General features: G+C 50.8%; 3 protein-coding genes across 7 annotated transcripts; 2 read left to right on the forward strand and 1 right to left on the reverse strand.

Annotated features, from left to right (window-relative positions):
* Positions 1 to 246: 246 nt before the first annotated feature.
* LOC129584712 (uncharacterized) lies at positions 247 to 2,047 on the forward strand. Of its 2 annotated transcripts, XM_055477009.1 has the most exons (8): positions 247 to 664; positions 720 to 731; positions 800 to 890; positions 1,036 to 1,195; positions 1,250 to 1,330; positions 1,406 to 1,501; positions 1,565 to 1,675; positions 1,730 to 2,047. In XM_055477009.1, the coding sequence occupies exons 1-8, from the start codon at positions 280 to 282 to the stop codon at positions 1,832 to 1,834; spliced, it is 1,041 nt and encodes a 346-aa protein (XP_055332984.1). In that variant the 5' UTR covers positions 247 to 279; the 3' UTR covers positions 1,835 to 2,047. The 2 variants fall into 2 exon arrangements, with proteins under 2 accessions (XP_055332984.1, XP_055332985.1); XM_055477010.1 differs by lacking the exon at positions 720 to 731.
* Positions 1,920 to 5,391, reverse strand: LOC129584711 (adhesion G protein-coupled receptor E5-like). The gene is made up of 9 exons (XM_055477008.1): positions 5,282 to 5,391; positions 4,757 to 5,002; positions 4,066 to 4,677; positions 3,766 to 3,962; positions 3,413 to 3,702; positions 2,916 to 3,238; positions 2,723 to 2,822; positions 2,519 to 2,625; positions 1,920 to 2,452 (listed from the first exon to the last, which is right to left on the reverse strand). Exons 1-9 carry the CDS (start codon positions 5,364 to 5,366, stop codon positions 2,061 to 2,063), a joined length of 2,352 nt encoding a protein of 783 aa, XP_055332983.1. The 5' UTR covers positions 5,367 to 5,391; the 3' UTR covers positions 1,920 to 2,060.
* Positions 5,392 to 5,756: 365 nt separating this feature from the next.
* On the forward strand, positions 5,757 to 9,284 carry LOC129584644 (uncharacterized). Of its 4 annotated transcripts, none has more exons than XM_055476893.1 (8): positions 5,757 to 5,864; positions 6,288 to 6,339; positions 6,406 to 6,642; positions 6,700 to 7,110; positions 7,168 to 7,641; positions 7,705 to 7,956; positions 8,159 to 8,575; positions 8,663 to 9,284. In XM_055476893.1, the coding sequence occupies exons 2-8, from the start codon at positions 6,288 to 6,290 to the stop codon at positions 9,169 to 9,171; spliced, it is 2,352 nt and encodes a 783-aa protein (XP_055332868.1). In that variant the 5' UTR covers positions 5,757 to 5,864; the 3' UTR covers positions 9,172 to 9,284. The 4 variants fall into 4 exon arrangements, with proteins under 4 accessions (XP_055332868.1, XP_055332867.1, XP_055332870.1 ...); XM_055476892.1 differs by lacking the exon at positions 5,757 to 5,864 and adding an exon at positions 5,955 to 6,002; XM_055476895.1 differs by lacking the exon at positions 5,757 to 5,864 and adding an exon at positions 5,955 to 6,002 and having other exon boundaries at positions 8,668 to 8,895.
* The last annotated feature ends 10,777 nt before the right edge of the window (positions 9,285 to 20,061 follow it).

Here is a 20,061-nt window from a genome sequence, read left to right on the forward strand (position 1 = left end):
CAAATAGACATTGAAGCGTTTGTTTTTAAAACAGTAGAAATATTTATCGCCACAGCAGACGTTTGTTAACTGTGTGCGACATTCTGTTTATCTTATCTGACGCTACTTTAGAATAATTTGCATTGTACGAGCGATTGTTCTTGGTTATGTCTAACAAATACATCGATTACGCCGATGCGATTGTGCCACTAGCCGTTTAGTTCGCGTTATGTGATACTGCAACATATGCAACCAGAAGACTAAAAATCTATAAGATTCTTCCGAACAGACCCGTCGAAAATGGGCAAACCAGCATATTTTATATTGTATTCTTTAGTTATTTTATTTTCGTTAGTTCATTATACCCTCGCTGAGAATTCGACGGATTCTACGACATCGCCGTCGACCATAACAACAACCATCGATCCGTGTGAGGGATATGTTTGTCAACAAAATGCCCACTGTGCTGTCCATCCGGAAACCGGTGTCGGCTGTGAGTGTAATCCTGGTTACGCATTAGCCAACGATTCCTCGGGACGCTGTTATTTCGACCCGTGTGGCGCGTCGGCGTGCGGACGGAATGCGACATGCCTAATTGATCTGGACGCGCGGGATCTGCGGTGGTGCGTGTGCGACGATGGGTTCGTGCGGGATGTCCAGTTAGCGGAAACCGAGGACTGTACAGGTTCGAACTGCTGGCGTCATTGCACAATGTAATCATGAACAACTTTGCTTTGCAGAACCCAGCGACGGTATGGAAATTTATGCTATAATTATGCAGAAAGTGCTAAACAATGTTTTCTGTATGTGGATTCGATAGCGCCATACGATCTCCTGTATGCAGTCATCGGTGTCGCTGCGTTCATCCTCGTCTCCTTTACCATATGGTTTTGCTATTTGGCACGACGCGGGTAATTTGTCTGCAGATTCTGGATATCCGTAGAGTTCTGTTTCATTAATGTTTCATTTCGACCAGACTTGAAGTCCCTTTGGGGTTGTCTGCTCTTGTGCCGTAATAATAATAATAATAATAATAATGATTGGTTTTTTTTATAGACCAACAAGGAAACTCGGTGATTCCACGCCGATATTCAAATCCAACGTGGTCCGCATTATTCCGGTGGATGTATCGCAGATTCCCCGCATGTTTGGCGGGAGAAAAGCGTCGGATGCGGAGGTCATCCTGGTCAGCGAAGACGTCAACGAAGATCACACAGTACGTAATGGAGACTGTCTTCCCAGCCTTAACGATCATAGTGGACTTTGGTAGGACGCGCCAGGAACGTCAACAGCGGAACAGCTACTCCAGACTCTGTCGCCGGAAGATGCCGAAGCCCTGATCGATGGACAGGTAAAGAAAATTATTTTTGAACTATTGCATAGCTGACAGCAGAACGTAAGCTGTAATCGACAATACTGTGCGCAGGTAGTTGTAAAGACCGAGTCCAGTGTTCAGCCCGTAGCTCCATCAGACGATGGAAAAAGTGAAGAACCGTCGAGCGTAGCGCCGGCTACCGAAACGGTAAAATGGTGTCTGTGAGCGGTTTTTGTTAAGCGGAAATATGCGTTGTGGTGCCATTGCCAGGTTATTTTCGTACCGGTTGATGGAAGCCTCTCCCAACCTGTCGATATGGAGCTGCTTTCCGATTCCGATCGCCCTGCACCCGAAGTTATTGTAGAGCCAATGCAGACGATGGTTGGTAGCGCAGATGTATGATTTAAAGAAGTCTGTTAAGGTTATGGTCTTTAGATAACCGTGGAGCTGCCAGAAGCGTCGCGTTCGCTGGAAGTTACCCCTGCGACAACGGCTGCGGGCGTCTCCGACACTGATGAGGACGACGATTCACGGTTATGACGGTTATTCACGATTCACGGTTACCGCTCGCAGAGTTAACGTTGTTCTACTGTAATTACAAATTTATTATACGAGTATTCTGGCAAATAAACAGTTTTTGAGAAGCGCCAAGAAACGATGTCACATAGTGTAGAACTCTTGGCAATCAGCGAAAATGATCTATCCGTGATGTAAATCAATGGAGAATAAAAATACTGAAATAAAATCCAGTGATCCACTGCGCAGTTCAACGCCCTGTCGTGCGTAATCTGCTGTTGGTACTTCGTGTAATGTTCGTAATCTCCGTGTACGCCTCGCTACTGTAAGGACTCTGCTGCGCATAAATTCGTCGGCTGCCGCTGAACCGTTTCTTGGGCGCGATGGCCTGGAAAACGATAATGTAGATGGCTTGTGATCCACATGCTAGTGTCAGCAACAGAACGAAGACATGCTGCACGATCGGATCCATAAAGCAGGCGAACAATGATAGCCAGACACTTAGCCAGATCAGGCCCATCAGAGTGGTGGTGATGATGACCCCATTCAGCTGTTCTTGGGCGAGAGAATTGTTGGAGGAGCTACTAGATGCCGGCGATAGACGCCGGGACCCTTCGATGTATTTCTGACGAATTTTGGTTTCTGTTAACACGAAAGCGATCAAGCGTGAATTTTTTCCGCTAAGAATACGGTTTTACAACTGCTTACCATAAAAATAAAAAATAACGGCCGCAACGTTGAGGATGGCCATAACGGATACTGGGATAATAAAGGTCACCAATGATATCCAAGGATGGTCTCCGTCCAGCCAACACCTAGGGGACAATTAAGAAAATTAATAAAATTACTACTTCAAAAGAGGATACATTTTTCACGGATTGGATAAAATTCAATAAAGGGTCATTTGCATACCATTTTTCGTGGCTGGCGTAGCCGTATCCTTGAAACCAGTCGTGAGAAATTCCGGGGATATGGCTGACGGAAGCGATGATGGGGAATAACATCGGTATAACTACAATTAATAACAATGATGGAAAACTGAAAAAGGAAAGCGTAATACGTGATACAGATATAAGTAAGGCAGTTGAATCGTTCTACCACGCACACGTTGCAGCGATCCAGGCCTTTAAGCGGAATCCCTCGTAGGTATCGTCGGGTATCGCAATCCGTCGGGCGTATATTTCCGGGTAGCGGGTCATTTGTATGAGCCGGAAAGTCTCCACCCCGGTCCACGCCATGCTCATCAATGAGAACCAGTGTACGAGGATGGCGTTGGCCAAGCAGAAACGCTGTCCACACAGTTCCGGAGAGAAGACCATGGCCTGGGAGAAGATGACGAAAAAGTACATGCCAAACAGGACAATCCACAGGTTAGTACGGGCGAAGGTATCCTCGTCGAAGGTGATGTTCTTATACCAGATACGCAACCTAAAACAATAAAATTTTTTTCTTTCAAGATAATGAAACTTAATTTAGCTAATGGAACTTGAGCAATTAAAAATGAATCAAACAGGTTTAATAAGAGTATGAATGTAATAAATCCAGTATTTCAATGAATAAAATATACGATTTTATAAATGATTTCCTGGGTTCTTAACTTACAGAATAATGACCAAAGCCACCAATGAGCACAGCGCTGCGACCATGGTCGTCGCCGTGGTGACAATGGCTAAATCCAGAGTGAAACTGCTGTTGCTACTCTCCGATTGATCGAGGACACTGCTGCACATGGTCAGCAGAAGCGAGAAAGGCGTCAAGTGGTTGCAGTGGCACTCGACCATCGTTCCATTCCAGAGGGGTAATTTATGAGCCTGACAACCGTCGGTAGACCATTGTTTAGTGGCGTAGTTGAGGTAACTGCACGTGTGACGTCGTCGCGCTCCGTGCGGATACTGTAATAGAACAGTCTTATTCAGATGCGTACATTATCAGTAGTGCATAGTTACGCGGCGTACATCGAATAGTTTATCGACATTGTGCCGAATGGTCACGATCTTTTCTCCCTTCAGTGGATGGCCAACAGACGCCAAAAGGACTAGCGGACTTGAACGCTCCAGCCTTTTGTTGGTGCTCGGATGCTTGCTGAACGTAAATGCCGGCATGGCGGACAAGGCGAAGGTAAAACGAGAGGCTGAGCCGTTGGACATTTGCTCTACGAAGAAATTCTCTTATTACTCGTAATTCGAACCTCCGCAACAACGGATATTTACCAAGCAGAACGCATTTGCGATACGCACTGTTGTTTAACAACTTACTGATTTCCTCGAACGATTTCTTCAGAGCATCTCTGCATAGCTTTATGCTGGCGACCGAATCATTGTTCTTCCCCGGCGTCAGTAATCCCTGCGATGCGTCTTGTATTCCCAGTTCGGTCCGCAACTGCAGATCCTCAAAGCGTGTTTCATTGTTAACGGAAACAACATGTGCGTACGATAGAATGTGCGTGTCTTTAAACTCGTAAGGCACATCCGAAGGCGGTAGCTTATCATACAGAATTTCCAGCGTCTGGTAAATGGCCGCTGCAGTTTGATCAGCTTCATGTTCGGCTTCCGGTGTTATTGGCATTTCTAGCTGGTTATCCTGGTCGGCACCCAAAAGGGCGTCCGCAATTTCTATGATGCTTCTAGTTGCATTTGTCGTGGCATTTACTGGTAGACTGAAATTTACGGGAATTTTAGCGAAATCTAAGGAGTAACTGGCAAATGCTGCGATGTTGGGGAAGCTAATTTTCTCTGACTGTGAGGCGTTGTTAACGAGACCTTGCACTGCTCGGAGAACATTAGATGGCGATTGCGTGTAATAGTCCGTGTCATTGTGGTACGCTGTGCGGTTGATGGCGTTGCTCAACTCTGTGGAAATTCGCGGCGCTAGAAAGAAAGAATGAATATCAACTTTATATTAGCAGACCTAACTAATTTAACCTAGCGTAAACTAGATGAACTTCACCTGGCGAAGGTGTGGTCGAGGAAGTTACCGGTAACAACGTATACGTGGACGTAGATGACAACCTAGACGTGGAAGCTGAAGTTGTGTTTGGCCGCGTGACCGTTGTTGACGGAAAAGTCCTTGTCGGCAATGTTGTCGAACGTATTGTACTTGTGGTTGTTGGTTGGACAGTCGAATGTACGTTGTCTGGCTCGGAACGGTAGGCTGCTAGCACTGCGGAAATGGTGGCGTACGCGATAATTTCAACTAAAACAGGTTTAAACTGAGAATAACGCAGCAATACAGTCCTTGTTAACCACCCAAATAAATATAAATTGGCAAACATAACCATAAATTTAACACTTATATCGTAGCTGTCAGTTTGTAAATTTGCAATGTGCATAATACACGACATATACAATTTTTACACAGGAGAACTGTTTCTTTCTAACAAAAAATTTTGTTACAAACCGGATAGTAGCGAAACCATTTTTCGCTACCAAAAAAATACAGGCATCTCAAGATAAAATCAATTTGGAGCCTTACCAACAATGGAAGCTATTAGCAAGCCGATAAAAGACAACACTTGCAGAGTTTTCTTTGTTTTGGGATAGTTTTTCAGGTAACCCATCTTGACCAGGAAATATTTGCTTCGAGAAAACAAACCGGTAAGATATAAAATATAGCCTTTATCACCGGCTATATTTTTGCACGTGCGGTTGCGTTAGCGCTGTAGTACATGTTTTAATGACTTCATTCGTTGGGTGATAAAGCTGATAAGCCGTAACAATGTATACGGAAACCGTGACGGGTGCTATCATCTGGGAGCGAGATTAAGCTAACCGTCTGCCATTGTTCAAACATTGTTACAGCCTATCGTTCGGGCGACGGTTGACTACGCAGCACGTTCATCACATGTGCACTCTACGTACCGGCCTGATAAGCTAGTTCACAGAAACTTATACACAGGCGTATCGGAACAGCATTTCTTGTTGTTTGCATTTCCTCGGCAAGAGCTAACTCGCTGAAGATCATTTAGATGAAACGTCGTTGCAGCTTAAAACGGCTTCGGTTTGAACGCTAAGCCCCAATGAAAATCGATGGTGCCGCTTATTCATGTCGTTCGTAGGCAAGCTTCACTAAACCTGTGCTTGCGGTCTTGTTTAGTTAACATGAGATAAAATTTCGCCAAACGTAGAACCGCATTTCTGCTTTTTAAGTTTGAACGGTCCCCATGGAGCGTCGCGCATCAGCTCTGCATAAAAGCGTATAAAACGGATTTCCGAAAGACTCACTTTATGTCATATTACGACACCGCGGTGCAAGGCTACTGATAACGATAACTGGATGCTATGAGGCTGAAATAGTGTTATCAGTTTCCTTGTCAGTTTACCTTATCGCTGGTATCGAGTGGAAATGCGCGCAGCTAAATGTCGAGCACTGATTATGCGTTTCCCTACCTACACAAACCGTAGAATTATCCACGCACATTCCCATAAAATGTCTCCCTCTTGCTGTCTTAAAAAAAATTCTGATTGGAATTCTGTTGTAGATGCCAATGGCGACTGCGTTAGCTTGCTTCCTTATTATCTTCATCGCTTTGGGTATAAACCGCATCAGTAGTTGCCACGTGAAACGTTCGCTAAACAGTAATGACTGTATTTTTGCAGGTGCCAGCAGTAGCTGGAAGGAGGTGCTTGCAACCGAGTGTCCGCTGCCGACGTCCTGCTATACATGGCGGACCCTGCACGCCTGTGACCTGGGCACCGACATCCAACTGGATGATACGGGTCACGCCATCGCGGCATGCGCTGACACATCGGCGGATGTGGTCTGGTTTCGCCGATTCCAATATCTTCCCTACCAGTTCGATCTCATCAAAGATCCCGGACCTGATAATGCTACGGGTAAAATCTAGCTGGCAGAGCAGTTTATTAGCGAATTTTGTGAAGAACACGATTTAGGCAATGTGATTGCTGTGTCACGCTGCACTCCACGTCGGAAGGGAGATGCGGCGGACCGCGACGAGCCGGTGGCCATTCTGCGCAGTCCCGCAATTATTCCGCGAGGCTGTTTGGCTCTGCGTGTCACATTTTGGTACCGGTTATCTGGCGAACCAACTTTCTCACCAACTTCGCAGGAATTCAATCTTAAAGTGCTCATTGAGGATCGATATTACACTTTCCCGAATGACTTAATCTGGGGACGCCAAAACGATTATACGAACACCAGTGTCAATGAATGGAATTTTGCCGAAGTCTTCTTCGGACGCGATAACGGCCAACAGTTCACAGTAAACTTCCTGGCGTACCATGACAACGAGTGTCGGGGAAACGTTAAAGCCATTGCTTTGGACTCCATGACGATCCAAGCAGGTTCGCCACTTTTCTAAACGAATGGCTTTAAGGTTCATAAAAACCTGTTAATTTCAGCGCAGAGGATCGCCAACTGTACAGACGTTACGGATGTAACAGTGACAACTAATTCCCCAAACGACCAAACCACGCTCACAGTTAATTCTACCGAATCGTACGAGTGCTACGTTGACGAACCGATTGTGGTCCGGTGCGTGAGAGGCGCCGTGACCGTGACGCCGCCGTTACCGGTTAACATTTCAGACAGCAATGCCGCGGAGATAACGTTTCAAGGCGACAATACATATCCTTGTCGAACGCTTTTACGGGAACTCCATCTCTGTTTGGTGAACGCCAGTTCTGCAATCCACCGCGCAGCCGAATCGCCCACAACTGTCATTTGCCGCAAAGGAAGCCTAGAGTTCTCTGAAGTAGATCCCGATGCGGCACAATCCACGGATCTGGTCTTCCGTACACCGTCCGTTGATCTGACGTGTCGGAAGAAGTTCGTTGAGTTTTTGCAGCAGTTGGCAAATTCTACTGTCGATGAAGGTGTGTGCAGTGTGCATTCATGTTGGGTACGTTTTAGTATTCGGTGATACTGGCTATTTTCAGAAGAGACTACCAGTGCCGGCGGTACGACCACTACGGCTTCCGCGCCACCAGAGAGACCCAGTTGCTCATTGCCGGCGGCTTGCTATGACTGGATAACGCTGCACCAGTGCGACATGGGCACTACGGTTCAGCTCGTTCAGAGTACGATAATCACGGCGTGCTCTAATCAGGATCAAGGAATCATGTGGACGAGGGGATACAAATACTACCCGTATCAATTCGACCTCGTAGAAGATGGCGCCGATGCTGACAGTAAGAAAATCTTAATATGTCGCTTCTCAACCGCTCCAGCACTCAGTTACAAATAGTAGAAAAAAAACAGGGCACAGACAAAAGCAGTAAGTAATTATGCACCGGTAAAATCCTGGTTAACTGACCAATTAAACTCATGGACCGGCGAAAAAGGAATAAGATCCTGGACTCTACGTTGAATTTAAGCAACGGACTTTTGCAGAAGGAGTATTCGCGATTTCCCGCTGCTCGCAACGCGTTGCTGGTGTGGCACCGGAACGAAGCGATGCCGTGGCGATTCTGCGCAGCGCAATCGTCACCACGACGTCTTCCTACCCCTGCCTGCTTGTGTCCTTTTATTATCGCCTGTCCGATTTTCCGGTATTCTCGGTTAACCCAGACGAGCAGTTCCATCTCAAAGCGTTTATCGAGGATTACGGTCAGACGTTTCCTCACGAGCAGATTTGGGGGAACGAGACCGAATATGCGGAGAATATTATCGGCCAGTGGCGCTATGTCGAGGTGGGTTTCACTCGCAATGCTGGACAACGATTCACTATCAACTTTTTTGCTTACCATAACGACGGCTGCCAGATCAACCTCAAAACGATTGCATTAGATGCAATAACCATTCGAACAGGTACCGACTGACAACGGAGCGACAAGGGTCATACATCGTATTTGGTGTATATAAAAATGTGCGTCAATTTAACACTTCCTTTCGTAGCGAAGGAGACCGGCGTGTGTATCACCACCACCGCCACTACAACCCCGTCGAAGCCAACCATTCCAACTTTATCCTCGGTTGCGTGGTTTCGTGATTCCAGTCAACTGAGTCAAAGCACATGCGACGTTGGACCGGCCATAATTTACAACTGTCAAAAAGGCGTCGTCAGTATCGATTCACCGATTTCGGATATTGATAGCAGCGACGGCATGGAAGCGGTGTTTCGTGGCGACAACACGTATCCTTGCCGAACACATTTACGGAAATTGCACGTTTGGTTACTGGAGTTAGTCGGAAGATCGTCGCGCTCTGGCTACGAGCCCACACTTATCACGTGCCGGAAAGGTCAGTTCGACTTCTCCGAACCGAATCCCGATGCGGCACAATCCACGGAGCTCGTGCTGCGCACTGTATCGGTCGATTTAGCGTGCAGGAATGCTTTTTCTCACTTTGTACGCCAAATGGTAGCCCTCGCTGATTTGAAATTCTCTGAGAACGGGTGTTTTTGACTGACTGCTATAAAATTTTCAATGGCAGGTCTCGGGCTTCTTAGTACTTGGTGTATGGTTCTTGAGCTCGCTGAAAAGATGCGAAACAAAGAAAATTGCCCAAAGCAGTCGGAAGTGTTCCATGAACTGTTTGTGCAAATCTAATACTTATATAATACGATCTAATCAATATGACACAGACGAAAACAGTCGTGGCGGCAAAATGATGACGCAGGCCAATTTTTAACGATGGTGTGAAATTGTGAATAATCGACAAATTAGCCAAACGGTTCTTTCGTTAGGAAAGGATACTGGAGTTTCTTCAATTTCACCGCGAATTTTGGCCTCGACGTTTCTTTTACTTCATTCAGTATTTCTCGGATTAAGGCGATATAATCTTGCGGTTAGCTGTGTGCTTCATTTTCTCTTTAAAGTGGCGATGAATTTCAAATGTAGCCTGCCGCACGACTTCGGAGAAAGTAATCAACCAGAATGTTCGCTTATATAGAGAAATCGTTTATAGTACATTTTTATACTGTGTTTCACGTGCAAAGCCAGGTATTTGTCAGATATGACACAGAAGCAGATGGAAAATGGGGCAAAATATGCCTTTATTGATAACAATAAAGCAACCACAAACAAACACAGAAAACCAATGCGGTATCACTGTGGAAAAAAGTAGCTGTGAGCGCGCAAGTCAGTATCGTGATTAATGATGCAGCGTGCTGCAGGTATGCAACAGCTGATGCCGTAAAGCATAGAATCGCTCGTAGGCGCTGGGCTACCCCCCCAAGAGTGCAGAAATGCGCTGATTGGTCAGCGTAGACAAAGTATACGCTGAGTGAGCAGCGTAATAGCGCGGCACGAATGGAGTAGCCATCTGCGGGCGGGCGACAGAGCAAAGCCACAAGAGGTGTCTACCGCCTCGAGTGTGCGGTCTCTGACATGCCTCTGGGCGGGAGTGGGAGCTCCTGCGAGCACCTTCCGACTCTGCCCCTGGCCAACCCGGTAGGGTGCCAGGATCCGATACCCGGTAGGGCCGGATGCCACTTTGTCTCTAAACCCGTTAGGGTCGGTTGCTCCAGACCCGCGGTGCAGTGCACCGAACGGCCGAAATCTGGAGTGCACTCTGGTTGCAGGGGGTTCCAGTGTGGTTTGCAGGCTTGGTTGGTCGAACAGGTTAAAAAGATAAAGTTTATAAGGCTCATTGGTTAAACATCGAAATAAAAGATCACAATTTCAGTGAGAATTAAAGTAAGATCAAAGTTAGAGATCCCAAAGCCAATTCCTTTGGTTATTTGGCTAAATAAAAACATCAATTCTTTGGTTAATGAAGTCTAGAAAAACCAGGTTTGGTTAAAAAACTAGACGAAAAATGGCTTATTCCGACTAGGTTTACCACAGGGCAGATTCTGTCCACACGGGTCCTAGTCAACGGTCCGCTTTATCCGATAGGATTGGTCTAGTCCTGTAGATCCGGGGCGACGGTTCCAGAGATGTCCACAGGGGTCCAGTAGAGTAAATCCAGCGGTGCGGTATATGGAAGGCACTATTGCTTTCGCAAGGACAGGTTGTCCCCTTCCTGGTTTAAGTATGGTGGACCAAGCCCGGTTGGGCTGTCCATATAGGGCCAGAGTAATGCCTCTGGACAGGAGAGGTGCTCCTGTGACCAAAATAGTATGCTTGGACCAATTCCGTTAGGATGGCCATGCTTTGGTCTGACATGCCTCTGTTGGACCTGACCCGTTAGGGTTGTCCCTGGTGTGGCGGGAGTGGGAGTCCTGTCGGATTCCTTCCCAGTGGCCAAAATTGGTGCTTTGGACCAGTCCCGTTAGGGTGGTTCACATGGGTCTCTAACTTGGACCGGTTTGGCCTTGCATGCCAGTTTGGTCATGCGCCTAGGTCCAAAATCTTCTAAGTCCGAGAGGGCCATAATGAAAAAATTTCTAAGTCCCAGGACCGAGGTGGTGTGATGGACCAAACCCGTTGGGGCGGTCCAAACTCGGTCTCTGACATGCTCTGGGCCGGGATACGAGGTTCCATTGTGATGTGGCTCGCCTCCGGCTGGTGTGGGACGTGGGGGTCCTGTATAACAGGTTTTGGCTCTCCGATATGGACTTAGTCGTTTTTTGATGAGCCACGTCGTTGGACGGGCCAAAAGACTTAGTCTTTTTCGACGGTCCAAAATTGATGGCGGGCCAGATGGACTTAGTCGTTTTTTTTGACGGTCCAAGGTGTATGGCGGGCCAAAGTTGCAGACTCGTTGAGTCTGGTCCGTCTCATTGGCCGTGGGCCATGAGTTAGCTACCATGTCCGATGAGTCAGATAGGCGATTTTCCCTGAGACCGTGGCCATAACAAAATTAAGTGGCTTCTGACAAAAACGTCAGGTTAGCCGGGCCAAACTCCAAAAAATTAAGTTGTGGGCGCCGGTAGGCGTTTTCCACAAAGGAGTCGGTCTGCTGACTAGAAGCATCCTCATTTGGCCTCTGGGCGGTGCATCTTTTGGATGGGCCTCTGGGCGGTCCGTGGTGAGGATGTTGGACGTGGTATGCAAAGTGGGTGTACCACAACTTCTATGTGGCTCCCGAACTCACTTGTCCCAGTTCCCTGGTATGGCAACTAAACTCGTGAGCCGCATATGGTCCGTTGGACACACAGCGGGCCTGGTCCAACTTCTATGGGCCAGGACTTGGCCATGGCTTGTCGCAATTTTTATGCGGGCCAGGCTGATCCTTGGCTTGTCGCAACTTCTATGCGGGCCAGGATCGATCCACGGCTTGTCGCAACTTCTATGCGGGCCGTCGCCGCCTTCTGGGCGCTGGATCCTTTCCATGCCGGTGAACCGGGCCTTGCGCCAAGTTCAGTCCGGTGGACTCCGTCGGATGGTCTGGGATGGCCGAGCCAAATTCATGGTCCCAGCCGCTAAGCCAGAGCCAATCCGGGGAATCCGGTTAAGATCCAGGGATTAAGGTCCGGTAAGGTGGACGATACATGGCTGTAAGCCACGTTTGTTGGGCGAGGGTAACAACCGTTGGATTGTACCCACTATGGTGTTCAAGTCCGGTTCAGCCGATGCCGGTCCAATTTTGGGGCCGACATGCAGGAATGGCCGTTGGCCTATTCCTGCCCTCCTTGTCCGGCTTGGTCGCCGTCGCCCAACCCTGGGTTGAGTGGGTCAACGACGCTTTCCTCCATGTCCGCCAATTCCTGTTCAGTCAGGTTATGTTGATGTTGGCTGGAGGTGCTGGTCGGCTGGACTTCTGGGCCAGACTGTTCGGCCTGGGTCTGGACGTGTGCGGACGATCCTGTTGAGGATCGTTGAGTGCGAAACTTCGTTGGAAGTTTCCGCGCTGCCGTTCGGTTGACGAACGCTTCCGCACCGTCGTCGAAGTCCGTTGGATGGCGATAACGGTAGTCTTCGGCGCGGCTCCTGAAAACATTCAGGGCGCTTTGGATTTTGACTCCCGCCTCGATTTCATGAATTTGGTTTCGAAGGAGGGCCACCTGGGTCAGTAAGCGAGGAATGATCGTCCCCTGCCGATAGGCAACTTCAAGTTCCCAGTGGCACCGTAGGTGTCCGAGTCTAGCGGCGAAGATGCGTAACATCGTGCCGTTGTACGAATAAGCGTACGTTCCCGGGACATCCTTGTGGTCGGCCGGCTTGCATGGGATTTCCATGGCGGCTCTTGATGCTGCGATTATAAAACTGGCGTTCGCGTCCGGTAGGACGAACTGGGCCAGGTATTTGACGACGTCGAGTTGGTCGTCCTTTATGTGCAGTTGGCACAAGTCGTTCCAGTCCGGTCTGGTAACGGGCTGTCCGAGTAAGTTCACGTCCGTGATGCTCGATAGAGCATTATCACGGACCATTGGGTAGCCCTCGCGGTTGTCGATATGTTCCGCCATGCTAAAAGCAGGGGGCCACTCCTTTTTCTGCATTTCCATCTCGAGTCCGGACCGGACGACGAAAGTTTGCAGGTTCTGGACCATGGCATTGACTTGGGCCCATCGATCCCTAGGGTATGGGATAGCGCCCATAATGTAATCCGTCACCTCCCGATGGGGACGTGGCCGGATATTAATGCCCTGGTCCTCCGCATGTTTATATGGGTCGAAGTCCGTGGCACTGACGATTGCGTCTTGTCGGGCCGGTGGGTCCGATGACGGCGGTGCGGACTCAGTCTCCATTGGTATCTGGATGCTAATGTTGTGGGCCACCGAGCTGACACTTCGTTCTGGTCGCTTGGTGGACTGAGCGACAACCAGACTGGACTCTGCCTCGCTCCGTTTCCCGGGTGATGTGCGCGCTTGGCGCTCTTCGGGCTGGCTACGGCGGCCAGTTTGGTTCCGGTTGCGGCTCTGGATCTGATGACGTAATTCATCTGGGTTCCGCGGTAGCGGTGCCAGTGGCGTGCGTTGCTCTGTACGCGCTGGCTGATATTGGCCTTTCAAGGCATCCAACAGTCCACCTTCCATCAGCTGTTTGGCCACCTGGTCAACCATAGCTTTGTTGATGTTTTCCAGGATCTGGTTGTATGTCGTCGGTGTAGACATCTCATATCCGTAGGATTGAGAGCCTGACGATGGCCGTTGCTGATGTCCATATGTTTTCGGGGCGGCCGTTGGGCCGCGCCCTGAGGACTGGTCAGAACCCGTGTTACGGGCTCGACGTTCCCGGTCTCGTTCCTCTTTCCGTTCCCGAGCCGATTGGCTGAGTGGAGGAATCTGGGTTCCGGTACTGCTCCAGCCAGGTTGTCGTTCGCCACTGCGTCGCATGTAGAGATCGTAGATCTCTATCTGCTCATGGTCCCTCAGTAGGGGAAACAGGTGGCTTCCATCGCGGCTGGTCATGTGGCAGTATGCATCGAAATTGCCTCTCACCACTTCTAAGTAGAAGCAGTAGGCTCTGTCACTCTCGTCGCGGAAGCCCGGTCGCAGGTGGTATGCGCAAGGGAACAATTCCCGTGGGGAGTTGTCCCGGCGGTTCTGGTCTCCGCTGTTGCGCCTGCAGTCCGAACATCGCGGCTCGTACTTCTGCTGTGGTGTAAGTCCCATTCTCTGTGGTAACAGAAATGAAACTTGCAGAATGGGGTTAAGTCCACTTTCTATGACGGGTCCCTATGATAATTACGCCCTATATTTTACGTCCCTATGATTTTACATGTGATTTGTTAACTAGGCTTTTCTTGCCCGGTGAATTATATCGGGTTCACCCCCTAGACCCTATGCGAATTCTACGCCTAGGTCACTGATGGTAAGTGCGCCGCTTCTTCTTGGACTTGGTTGAGGCCAAGGAGGCGGTTTCGGTGGGACGAGGGCCATAGCGATCCGGTGGATTATTCTTCATCCGATACCGCTGCTGGGCTTCTGGCTCGTCGACAGTTTGCTCGAGCCAGCCTTCGCGCAGCATCTTTTTGACGATGTATCGCACGTCCTCGCTGAGGTAGTACAACCCGTTGGGGCGACTAGGGGGATGTTCATTCCCGTCACTCAGATGAGGATCGTACGTCGAAAGTTGTACATCGTATCGTCCAAGGAGTTGGTTGGCCATTTCGCCTCTTGTCAGGCCCAAGGGATGTTGCGTGGTGGTCAGTACCGCCAAGATGGCATTTCGCCATTCCCAGTAGCCTTGAGGTGCTTCGTCACGTCTTTCCGGTGGGAACGTGTAGAACATCTGCATGTTGGGCAGATGGGTTCGAAGGATGGCTCCTTCTTCATAGGCCATTCGAATGTATTTCATCACCTTGGACTTGGTGATTGGTGGGCCATTCCATTTCTGGATAAGTTGGAAGGCCAAGCCTCCTGTAGCAAGGGTTGCACCCGTTTGGGACAACGCCTTTAAGGCTGCCTTAATGTATGCCCACGTCTCGTCCGTATTGGAGATCTTCGGCTTCTTTGATGGATCTCCGCCGGGCCATTTCCTCGCCACCGTGGTTCTTGGTAGCGGCACATAATCTATGCGCGGTTTGGCCGGGCACGGGTCGGGTAAAGTCCATTGGATCTCACCATCATTCGATTCTGGTGAGGTGGAGTCTCGCACTCTGTCCCGTTCGGGCTGTGCACCGCTTCCACTTGGCTCAGCGTCTTCTACGCTGGCCTGACTTTCCCGATCGGCGCCTTCTGCGCCACTTTGATCCTGACTGGCGCCTTCTGCGCCGCCCTGGTCCTCCATGTCCTGGTCACCGTTAGGTGGCTGATTTTCATCACCAGGTGGGATTTCCATGTCATGGTCCGGTGGGACGTTAATGGTCAGTTTACCAGGGCTCTGGTCATCGTCATCATTGTCATCCGAGTCGGACTTTTGGGATTCCATAGTTTGATCCTGGTCCGGCTCTTCTTGTTCCTCCTCTGAGTTCTCCGGTTCGGAGTCCTCAGAGTCCGATACGTCTCGGCCCGGTGGTAGCGGGCCCTTCCTCCCGCCCCTCTTTGCAGCCGTGGCCTTTGTGGCCGTAGTCTGTCGACTCTTAGTTGATGTGGCTGATGGAGTCGGTGAAGAAGGTCTGGACTGGCCAGCTGCGTTAGGCAGTGACACAGTGTCCCTTGGCACGGGTCGGATTCCGGCCGCGCGCATCTCTTCTTCTACTTCTTGCCGTGCGGCCTTCTCCCTTCTAGTGACCGATGGTCGAGGGGGCTTTTCAACCGGCAAGTTCTTTGGACCTGGCAGTTTGGCCTCTTGGGAGATTACGTAAGTCTCCTTGGCTCTGCCAGTCAGCTTGTCCTTCGGCGGTCCAACCGCTTTCTTTCTGTCAGGATCCCATTTTGTGTCAACGTCATGTAACACATACAGAGACCGTTGGGTCTTCTGTGGGATGAATCCCGGGATGGTGAAGCGAATTGGTTCCGCCCTGTGTGCGTTAGTCGTTTCTAGGGTTCCTTCCCTGACCAGTGTAATCAGCTCATCAGCCAGTCTGGTAGTGAGTCTATCCAGGTTCTCTTCTCCCTGGTAATAGAGAGCGTTGAGTGTCCTGGCGATATCGGTCAGGTTGGACCCTCTTGGGTTGTGCAGGTAAGCGATGGTCCTGCATATCTGGTGGAAAGGATAATCCCGGCTGCGGGAAAGTCCTGCTGGCCGATGGGCCACGTGCAGTTCCATCATGCTGGTCCAATCACGGTGTGTGCGGACCAGAAGTCCCATGTCCAGAATCCGAGATACCATCCGCCGCATAAAGGGTGCCGTTAGTACACGGTCCGCCGGCGGTAGGCCTTGGTATTCTTCCTTATATTTCATGCGGGACCTAAGGACGCAGACGAGGCATTGGTACATGTCCCGTCCTGTTGCGCGCCTCATAGCCCTGGCGGCTGCCACGGTTAATCGCACATAGTGATCCGCTGGGACCTCTATGTGTGTGGCCTCCGGTCCAGGATCAGGTAGCTGGGCCTCATCGTCCCAGGGCGAGGGAAGCATGACTTCTTCTGAGGGCGGTTCTGGCCCGAAGCGTGGTTCATACTCCTCGTCCCGCCGTGGGCGATTTAATGCGGGCTCTGCTGGTTTATCTGGACTGTCCGATAGGACTTGGACATTTTCATCGCCTGACAGCCGCTTCTCAAGCTGGGCGATCTTCGCCTCTTGACTTTTCTTGTCCTTGGCCGCTTGTTTCTTTTGGCGGTTCCTTTCAGCCTCTGGGTTAGCTGTTGGCCGAGGTGTGGCCGCCTGACTTCCACTCGGTTGAGAGGAATTTGGACGAGTGGCCGGTTTGGCCCTCGGTTGAGGAGAAGCTGGACGAGAGGCCGGTCTGGCCCTCTCTGGGTTTCTGGCTTTCCTTGGCTGCTTACTCCGTTGGGAGTTAGCTGAGTGGATGACACCCATGCCAAGTGCCAAGGCGTCCAGTGTCCCGGTTATGGGGAAAGTTACTAGACGGCCAAAAGGTATGTCGTCGACACTGGCGGGCATGTTCGTCAATATTGTCGGAGCAGCGGCCGTTGGCCCTGTTCCGGACTGGCTTTGGCCTGCCGATTCTTGTGCCGACGAAGTGGCCTTCGGTGGCTCCTCCGGTTGGACTGGTTTTGGCTGTGGCTCTACGGCCACAGGTCCGGACGGAGAAGTATCCATTGGTTCTGAAGCTGGGGGTGCCTGCGTCTTTGGCGGTACCACAATCAGTGGGGCACTTGACAGCAGGGCTTCAGTCATCATTGGGTTTATGCTCCGGTGGGGGAAAGGCCCTTTGATTGCGACGGGTCCGGTAATCTTTTACCATTCGGTAAACTAATGGCGCGAGCATCTCGGATAACATGTCATATTCTTCCATGTTGTTCTGCTCCTTCGCCTCCTGTCTCTTTGTGAGCAGGAACCGGTATCGCCGTCGCTCATTTTGGTCAGAGTGGACGTATAAGTGTCTCTGCTCGGTAGGAGTGAGAGCACTCATGGGCATCAGGGCCGTGTCAAGTTCCACTTCTTGGTCCAAGACGGCCGGAGTTATCTGCACCGTCATTCTGGCCGATTCTGCGACCACTGGTGCAGGAGTTCTGACCGTGACCGTTACTGACTCAAGTGATGAACCTGCAGACACCGTAGGTGCTGCGATTCGTTCGACAGTAATAGTCATGGTTGGCTGCTGAGGAGGTGTGGTGTCCATCCTCTCTTTGGTCGGGGACTTGCCTGGCCGGCTCGGTGTGAACCTGGCGGGCGCCGGTTCGATGGCCGGCATACTGGGCATTCGCGCCGGGGTTGATGTGGCGCGTCCGGGAGAAGTTCTTTTTGACGGAGATCGACTTCGGCGTGGCGATTCCTTCGTTGAAGGTGGCCGGACCTGACTGGTCTCGTATAACGCCCTTTGGACATGTTCGTCTAACTCTTCTTCGTTCTCCGACTCCTCACTGGACGAGACGCCCCAGAAGGCCGCAGGCAGTTAAGGACATTCGTCCTCGCTTTCTGCCTCTTCCGGTGGAAGTTCGTCTTCCGCTGGCTGGCCTGGTCGTGGGCGCGGTTCAACTGTCCATGCCCTTGGATTGATGTGTGGGCCCCTGATATAGATGGCATGCTCGATGATTTCGCTAGCCAACTTCCGTTGGCGAAGGGCCTGGCTCCTGCTTCGCATGGCCATCAGCTTTCTGATGAGGATTGTCCGTTCTTGGACCATTAATTGATAACCTCGGTTGATGCGGTCAATTTCACGGTCCGTTAATGTGGGATCGCCGGCTCGTAGTCGCTGGCGCATATCCTCCTCAGTCAGATTTAGGCGTAGATCAACTTCTATGATCTCGCTTACAGCTCGATTATGCGGGTCATCCCACGACTCCGTTTGAGTCAATCGGATGCGATGCCTCGTTGGAGGTTCGTCCCGCAATGGCTGAATTGTTCCTGACGGGATTGCTGGTGCTTCCGGTGGGGAAAGCACGTGTCCTTTGCGAGGAAAGTTCTTTGGCGGCGACTTCTTCTTCTTGGCCGGCAGGCCACGAAGCGTCAAAGTCGGTGGTTCCGCCTTCTTTGGTTTAAGTATGGACGGGCCGGGCCTGGTAGGGCCGGGAACGTCTAAGTCCCTTGGCAAGCCACTCCGCGCTGGTAGAGTGGGCCTGATTGGACGAGTAAGTTCCGGGTTTTCACACGGCCCTCTCCAAGGTGGGAGTGACCGCTGCGAAGGAGGCTCTTCTGCTTCTGGAGGAGTCCTCTTCTTCTTTTTGAACCTGGGCGACTGTGGACCACTTGTTGTGGCAGGAGTGGCTGGTTCTGGCCTTCCTCCTGTCGATTTCCTGTCCGCTGGTCGGACAACGAGGGTGCCACCAGATATGTCGCCTTCAATTGGTTTCGGCGTGGGCTGTGATGACGCCGTTGGCGCATCAACAGCCATTGGACTTGTCGGTTCACCAGCCGGTTGGACCGGTGTCGACTGCGCTTCGACCGGCTTCTCCGGCAAAAGCTCAAAGGTTTTATCCAGCAGGCTCACGTCCATTTCGACGTCCTGCGGTGGAACTTCTATACTGCTGTCCGCTGTAGCTGGTCCAGCAGTGTCCACGGGTTGGCTTGATGTTGGACCAGGCACCGTTAGGGCCTGGGCCAACTCAGCTGGAATTGGCTGTCCAACTGATGTTGAGGCGACCAATTCGTGTGTCAGGGCCAAAGGTGCTGGCGCAGACACTGGTGATGGTCGCCATTCGTTTACTGGATCGAAGTCACTGGGGCGTGCCGTCGTTGACGGGCCAGGTCGTTGGACCTTCCAGTAATCTTCGATGAATTCACGGATCCATCTTGTGGTGTGGTCCAAAACAGTCAACGATTGGCCGGTAGGCATCGTGCTGTTCGGAATGAGATCCCTGAGCAGAGCCAACCGTTGGGTAAGGCTCTGTTGCTGTTCTGTCAGCCTGACCGCTTCTGGGTCGAATGGGCTGAGATCTTGGATCCGGTTAGTTAGGCGACGGTCAATGTCCTCGGCATCTCTAATGAGGTTTCTATTCCTCATTGCCTGAGGGATCGTCATCCTAATGGGTCCGGTGTCAGCATCGCGTAACCGTTGGTCCGCTGCTGCTTGTTCTTCGTCCCATTGTTGACGTATGGTACGGAGGGCCGGTTGATTTTCGTTAACCAGTTGGTTTAACACAGGGAAGTCGTCCGCATAAGCCGGTCTGCCTTGCGTGACGTTGGCCCTCATAATCAGTTCCAGGCGTTCCGCTATTTCTGGTGGCGGCGCCAGTGAACCTGGTCTAGGGTGGACCTGTCGTTCTGGTGCGACCATATGATCAGGCGGAGCTGTTAATCCTGGGACTGGGATTGGATCCGGCATGTCGAACCACTCAACGTTGCTGTCGGTTACTGTATCCGACGCGCTGGCTGGTCGACTAAGTGCTGGTCCGGCTGCAAATCGTTCAGCCGGAATCGCATACTCAAAACCGCATCCTCAATTCTTCCGCCGGTTGGCGTGTTGAGGAAAGTGTCGGCGTGAAGTCCAGTTTGTCTGACGCGTGTTGGCTGCCCCGG

The sequence above is a fragment of the Paramacrobiotus metropolitanus genome, unplaced genomic scaffold (genome assembly GCF_019649055.1).
Source record: "Paramacrobiotus metropolitanus isolate TYO unplaced genomic scaffold, Prichtersi_v1.0 Parri_scaffold0000014, whole genome shotgun sequence".
Lineage (NCBI taxonomy): Eukaryota > Metazoa > Tardigrada > Eutardigrada > Parachela > Macrobiotidae > Paramacrobiotus > Paramacrobiotus metropolitanus.

Excerpts from the sequence above, each read along its gene's own strand:
- LOC129584711 (XM_055477008.1), bottom strand. The coding sequence starts at position 5,366 with ATGGGTTACCTGAAAAACTATCCCAAAACAAAGAAAACTCTGCAAGTG. Across the intron at positions 5,003-5,281 it reads GCTAATAGCTTCCATTGTTG|TTGAAATTATCGCGTACGCC; the intron begins GTAAGGCTCCAA and ends AACCTGTTTTAG. Across the intron at positions 3,963-4,065 it reads GAAATCGTTCGAGGAAATCA|AGCAAATGTCCAACGGCTCA; the intron begins GTAAGTTGTTAA and ends ATTTCTTCGTAG.
- LOC129584712 (XM_055477009.1), top strand. The coding sequence starts at position 280 with ATGGGCAAACCAGCATATTTTATATTGTATTCTTTAGTTATTTTATTT. Across the intron at positions 1,331-1,405 it reads AAGCCCTGATCGATGGACAG|GTAGTTGTAAAGACCGAGTC; the intron begins GTAAAGAAAATT and ends TACTGTGCGCAG. Across the intron at positions 1,502-1,564 it reads TAGCGCCGGCTACCGAAACG|GTTATTTTCGTACCGGTTGA; the intron begins GTAAAATGGTGT and ends TGCCATTGCCAG.
- LOC129584644 (XM_055476892.1), top strand. The coding sequence starts at position 5,970 with ATGGAGCGTCGCGCATCAGCTCTGCATAAAAGC. Across the intron at positions 6,003-6,287 it reads CATCAGCTCTGCATAAAAGC|ATGCCAATGGCGACTGCGTT; the intron begins GTATAAAACGGA and ends ATTCTGTTGTAG. Across the intron at positions 8,576-8,662 it reads TGCAATAACCATTCGAACAG|CGAAGGAGACCGGCGTGTGT; the intron begins GTACCGACTGAC and ends TTCCTTTCGTAG.